A 6,196-nucleotide genomic window follows, 5' to 3' on the forward strand; every position below is an offset into this window, starting at 1 on the left:
GGTGCCGGAAGAGCCAGCCACACCTGGTCGTCGACAACTGACGCTTTCCCGGCTGAGACCCAACTGCAGGCTGGAGGCCCGGGACCCAGGCCCACCGCAGGCCCGGTCAGACCCCAGAGGGTCTGGGAGGGGCCCCCTGGTCAAGACGAGCACGCCCGCCCGACCGCCCAATCCCCTGGCGAGGGCGCAGGACAGTGGCCACCAGGGGAGCTGAGCCTGGCTGGCCCCGCAATTCCTCCAGAACTGCAGCCCCCGAGCCGCTGCACAAAGGATATATTCCTCGATCTGGGCCGACAAGCGCTCGCAGTCTGCACCGACAGCCACGTGGTCATCTGCAAGAAGGAGCCCTGACCAAGCTGCCCTGCCGGCTCCCCCACACACCTCAGCCTGCGCAGGATCCAGGCGTCCTGCTCCCCAGAGACCCCCGGCTCCCTGCCCCCAAGGTCAGCAGCATGGGGTTGGACTCAGGCCTCCACAGGCAGGCGGGGCTCAGACCACCTGGGAATCAAGCATGTGTCAGGAGCCAGGACCCCGAGGTGTGCTGAGTGGCCCCGGCCCAGGCACTCACGGTCCGTCTGCAGGGCAGCGGTCAGCATCTCGCGACACTTGTTGCGCACGGCGTCACAGGTGACCGGCACCGGAGGAAACGTGGTGATCCTGGGTGTCGATGGCGTCCTGGGCAGCTCTGGCCTCTTGCGGCTGGAGAGAGGCCCGCTCGGGCCACGTGCACCTCCATGAGATGCCGGTCCCCAGAAAAGCCAATGTCACAGCCACGATGCCCCCAGACCCCGTCTGCTCCACCCTGACAGCAGCCCAGAACCCTGCCCATCTGCAGGCAGGTCCAGCACGTCCACACGGTCTGGCCAGAGGCAGTGAGGATCACTGGGTGGGACACACCCCCAGACGGGATCCCCGCCCTCAGGGAGACCTGGAACACGGGGCCACACTGCCCAACGCAAACTGCCAGGTCAGGGGGAGGCAGACGGGACTAGGGATCACTCAAGAGCAGGCACCACTATGCAGGCAGCCCCACCCTGTGGAGGTCTGGGCACCCCCCTCCATGGGTTGCCTGTCCACAAGGCTCTGTCCACCCACGGCCCTCCTCTCACACCCCTGCATCTCGTGACCCTGTGACCTCCACGGAAGTCAGTGGAAGCAGGCCGCTTCCTGGAGGAAAAATAAAACGTGAAGGTGGGCGGATGAGCCCACGTCTCTGCACAGCCATGCCGTGAAACCAAAGCTCAGCTCTTCCTCGCCCTTGGCCACTGCTGCCCAGTGGGGTCAAGGGCAAAGCAGCCTCTCAGCCACAGCCCATCCCTGGGGCGGCAGGAGCAGGGAGGCCTCAGTAGCCCCACAACCTGCACCATGCCACAGCCTGGGGCATCCCCGGTGAGGGAGGGGCCGGTAGCCAGAGACCCCAGGCCAACGTGGGTAGCCAGAGTTAGCCAGCGAGAACCGGACCCTGGACCGGGGCCTGGATCCGGGGATGTGAGCAACGGGCTCCCACAGGCCCGCTCAGGGCATGGGTCAGCTCCGTGTAGCCAGGCAGACAGAGCCTCCCCCTCAGATGCTTGGGGCTAAAAAGGTCCAGAGGAGTCTCCGGAGGGAAAGTGTCCAGCAAGAGCCTGACCCTGGGGACAGTCCCTTTCGAGGAGCTGAAAGGGCTGATGACCTCAGCACCCCCACCCAGGGCCCCTGGAAATCCACACCCCGGTCTGCCGAGAAAGTGGGGCCATGGGTGGGGCGTGTGTCTGCCTTCCAGATGTGCTACCTGGGGTCCTGGGCCTCGGAGGCCTCCTTGGAGGACGATGTGGGCAGAGGCCCGCCCCTCCTCCGCTCCCTGGCTTTGGCGTCTGAAGCATCTACACATGCCGGGAAAGAAGGGACGGCTGGCTGGGAGAAGGCAGGCCCGGAGGGCAGGGCAGGGCCAGGGAGGGGGGCAGACCACCACCAAGGCACAGCCCCAGCCATCGGACATCGGACCCTGCCTCCAGCCCCAGCTTCCTGCGAACGACTGGGGTCCTCTCTCCCCAGCCAAGGAAGGTCCTGAAAAGTCTCCCTGAGTACAGAAGTCCCCCCCACCCCAGAGTGACGGCCTTCACGGATGGCACGGTTGGACTTGGACAAAGGCTGGTCACTGCGGGCAGGCCGGGCATGGCCACTCCCCAGCTGGGCCTCTGCCCCAGAGCGAGCCATCGAGTGAGTCCCAGCCTGCACTGGGGACCTTCCCACAGGACGAGAAGCGTCCCATATGCCACCAGAATAAATACGCTTGTCCAACACGCAGCCCAACAGCCACGCAGGACTGGAGAGAAGCCCAGGACATGCAGCTCTGTTTCCCAAGGGTTTGGACAGAGCCCAGGAGGGGCTGGGAAGGGAGGGGAACCTCAGGGTCCAGTGGGGGCATCCCAGTCGCCCCACTGTCCCTAGAAAGAGGCTGCCCCTGTTCCCTGAGGGGCTCCAGACGCCCCTTCCTCCTCCTCCCCCTCCTGGCCCCCCTCCCCCGGACGTCCCGAGCTGCCCCCTGCCCTCTGACTGCCCCACACTCCTCCCCTGGGCGACCTCCCCCAGCTCTGCCAGGCCCCCCTCCAGGGCCCAGCGCAGCCTCAACTCCTCCCCTTGCTCCTCATGGAGCCCCCTCCTCCCAGCCCGGGCCAGTGCTTCCTGGACTGGATCCCAGGTGGCCCTGGCTCGGGAACAGACAGCACAGTCTGCCAAGAGCCAGCGCGTCTTGGGTGCCCCTTGCCCCCACGCTCAGCCTAGGCTGCCTGACCCGCACCCAGGAGCTTTTTCCAGGACTTGATGAGAGACTTGGCCAGCGTGACGACCTCCTCGTCTGAGCTCTGCTTCCGCAGGGCGTTGACAGACATGCCGACGCGGGTGGACTGCAAGGCAAGCGGCCAGGCTGGGGGCAGCGGTCAGACCCTCCCCACAGACCCTCGGTGACTCCCACAGGGCAAGCTGGGGACCAGCGAAGGGAGGTGGATGTCCTCCCCGACGGTTACTGCCCCATCTGCAGGAACCTCGGTGAGGGACACAGTGGATTTTCCTTGAATGCCCCTCCCTGTCTCGTGGAGCAACAGAGAAAGGCAAGGGACAGTCTTCTCAGGGGCAGGGATTCAGCCAAGGGCCGGAGTGGGGGGCAGGAAGCTCTGCCAGGCGCCTGGGAGCTGGGTGACGGGGCACACAGGGCCCTACCTGCAGCAGGTGCAGCGTGACGGGCATGGCCTTCAGCTCCCGCAGCAGGTCCATGGCTCCCTCCTGGAAGGAGAAGGGAGGACCCTCGTAAATGACTCTGAGGTCTCAGTGGGCAAGCTCAGCTCCTCCTACACACAAGGGTTGGGGGAACACGAGGCAGTGACCGTTTGGAGATCCACCTGGGGTCAGATGCCCAGGGAAGGCAGGCATGAGAAGGGAAGCAGCCGTGCACTTAACCCCAGCCCAGGGCCCCCGAGGGCCGTCAGGGGAAAGGGCCGAAGCCCGTCCCCAGCAGGGGCAGCGCACCAGGTGCCCGCACCTGCCCGGTCCCACATCCCCCGCCCACTGTGGCTCAGGCAGCCTCTCCTCAGTGCCGCCTGCTGGGGCCAAGCCCTCAGGGACCTCTGCTCCCCTCATGTGCACCCCACACCCCCTGCTCACTCCCTCCAGCCGTGTCATCACCTCGCCTGGACGGCTGTGCCAGAACCCCTGCCCACATCTGCTTCCTCGTAGCCGCACACACAGGGGCCACATGGCTCCACAGCAGACAAAGCTCCCCAGGGCCCCTCAGGGGGCCGAGCTGCCCGCCTCGGGACCTGCTGCTCCCCACTGCCAGTGACACGCCTGCCCCACTCTCCCTCCAAAGCTTTGTGCAAATGACGCATTCTCGGTGAGGCCTCTCCTGCTGACGACAGCAAGCAGCCCGGCACCACCCCATTCGCTCCCCGCCTTGCCTGCCTCCACAGAAGGCTCACGGAACCCACCGGTGTGGTTTCACGTGTGCGTGTCTCCCTCATAACATGAAGGAGGCAGCCATCCAAGGGGTGACAGCCTCAGATGTCCCGCAGCCTGGCCATGGGAGGGGCAGAGCCTGCCATATCCCTGATCTGGATGGCATCTCTGCTCAGGCTGCAGCTTCCCCCTCGTCACCCCCGCAGGCCCTGCCCCTTGGGCTACAAAGTCGAGCCCTGTAGTCAGCTCCTCAGAGGGGACAAATGGTCACCGGAACCGAGGGCACAGCGCCACTCTGCGATCGATCATCTTCCCCGAAACGGAGCCCCGGGCTGCAGAACGCCAGCTTTCTGTGGCCTCCAGACCAGAGGGGCATAAATGTGATTCCCAGTCACGGCCACCAACTCCCCCAAGGGGCCTCAAAGGCACTGGGGCCCACCAAGAGCCTCTGCTAGCCCTCAGCCCCCACTCCATGGCGCCCCAAGCCGCCTAGCCCCCTTCCCAGTCCACACCTGTCCCCCCTCCTCATTCTCCCCTGGGCTTCCATCCATGCGGTGCTCCACCTTGATGCCCCCTCCCCCAGTCCTGCCTGGCCCGACCCAGCCCTCCGTGGCTTCCGTGGCCCATCTCTGCCCCCACCTGGGGCGCATTTATTTTGTCTCCTTCAGAGCGGAAGCAGCTTCTTTCTCTGGTCATCTCTGGAAACAGCCATAGATGCTCCCACATCCCTGCTCTGTGCTGCCCACAGCCCCAGGGGTGTGAACATCATGCGGGCTTTGGGGCAGGCGCTGCTGCTTGATGGATGAATGAAAGCTTGGGAGCCAGCCCCCTTCCCAGCCGCGGGGGGAAAACCCTGTCCAAAGACCCAGACTCAACCATGCTCAGCCCAAAAGTCACCCCCAAACCACCAGTGCAGGCACACAGCCCTGGGGTGGTGGGGCAGGCATCTCAAGACCCCAGCTGAGCCTCCCTCAAGGCCCCCACCACCACTCGGCCCCGCCCCAGGAGCTCAGTCTGGGGAGAGAGCCGGTCGCGTTTATTGAGCCTCTCAGGGAGCCAGCAGGACTCCTCTCCACTCCCCAGAGGCAGGTACCACCCACCAAAGACGCTTCCTGCGAGGATACCCAGATCACCAAGGTCCAAAGTTGAGAGGGGCCTGAAACTAAAGCCCCATGTGCTGTCCGCCCCCTACCTCCACCAGCCCGAGACCGGGCACAGCCTTCCCCAAAGGCTCACTGGCCGAGGGACGACAGAAGCCGGCCGCAGAGTGAGCACAGCTGGTCGCGGGGGTCGGGGGGAGTCCTGTGCCCGGGTATTCCCAGGCCAGGCTGAGGGCTTCCTAGGGCTCTATCCCAAGGGTGCCTACGCATCTACCCACCCACTCCCCAGTAGCTGCTGGCTGAGCCCTGGCTAAGGAAGGGAAAGGATTTATTAGGGCAACCTGGTTCTTGGGGGACTGAACAGACAAGGAAAAAAAAGGGCCTCCCAGACAAGAAAGGCCTCTGGCCGGCTGGCCGGTGAAAATGAGACGATGGGGGCCGCAGCCCCAGGCCCGGCAGAGGTAAGGGAGGCGCTGTAGCTCCAGGGGAGAAGGGGGTCCAACCTCACACTCCAAACTCTTGACGGCGGAGAATGGGTGTGGGAGACCTAGGGTGGGACAGAGGGCTCTGAGTCGGGGATGGGGCTCGGCGGGGAGTTCTGGAGGACTTCGAGGATGCCCAGGCTGGGGAGGAGGAAGACGGGGGTTGGGGGGCGGCCAGTCAGGGCTGCAGGGCCCGGGGCTTCCGCAGGGCCTGCAGGGACTGGGCCGAGGAGGGTCTCCGCCAGCCCGGCCTCCCGAGGGGCTCCGGAGTGAGGGGAGGAAGCGGGCGGATCCCAGGCCTGCGGGGTCTCAGTCTGGCAGTTTGGGTTTGAGTCCAGAGCGGTTGGCTCCCGGGACAAGGTTCAGACCGGATCGCGGCCTCGGCCGTGGGTGCGAGGTGAAGGGCAGGGCTGGCCCAGGGCGGGGGTCTCGGCCTCCGGCGGGGGTCTCCCCGTGTCCCGGGAGTCTCTCCCGGGGCGGAGTCTCGTCCTGCCCCTCGGGGTCCTGGCGGCCCGCGCCCCTCACCGCGCTCTTCTTGGTCACCATCTTGTCCAGCCTCCGGGCGATCCGCGCAATCTCCTCCTCCTTGCCCATCATCGCCTCGGGGGCACCGCCCCCAGCGCCCGCCGCGCCAGCCTCGGCCTCCCGGCCCGGACCCCGGCCCCGGCCCCGGCCGCCGCAGCC

The 6,196-nt window shown here is 66.1% G+C and overlaps 1 protein-coding gene across 1 annotated transcript in view; it reads right to left on the bottom strand.

The window, feature by feature from the left end:
* Positions 1 to 6,175, bottom strand: part of TCEA2 (transcription elongation factor A2) — an 8,645-nt gene extending 2,470 nt beyond the window's left edge. The window contains exons 1-6 of the mRNA XM_007462225.1: positions 6,038 to 6,175; positions 3,199 to 3,261; positions 2,780 to 2,885; positions 1,772 to 1,862; positions 569 to 699; positions 276 to 332 (exon numbers count right to left, since the gene is read on the bottom strand). Of these exons, the coding sequence (XP_007462287.1) occupies positions 276 to 332; positions 569 to 699; positions 1,772 to 1,862; positions 2,780 to 2,885; positions 3,199 to 3,261; positions 6,038 to 6,109 (520 nt within the window). The 5' untranslated portion in view covers positions 6,110 to 6,175. The remainder of the gene's footprint in view (positions 1 to 275; positions 333 to 568; positions 700 to 1,771; positions 1,863 to 2,779; positions 2,886 to 3,198; positions 3,262 to 6,037) is intronic.
* Positions 6,176 to 6,196: the final 21 nt, after the last annotated feature.

Source organism: Lipotes vexillifer, unplaced genomic scaffold, assembly GCF_000442215.2.
Source record: "Lipotes vexillifer unplaced genomic scaffold, Lipotes_vexillifer_v1.1 scaffold1798, whole genome shotgun sequence".
NCBI lineage: Eukaryota > Metazoa > Chordata > Mammalia > Artiodactyla > Lipotidae > Lipotes > Lipotes vexillifer.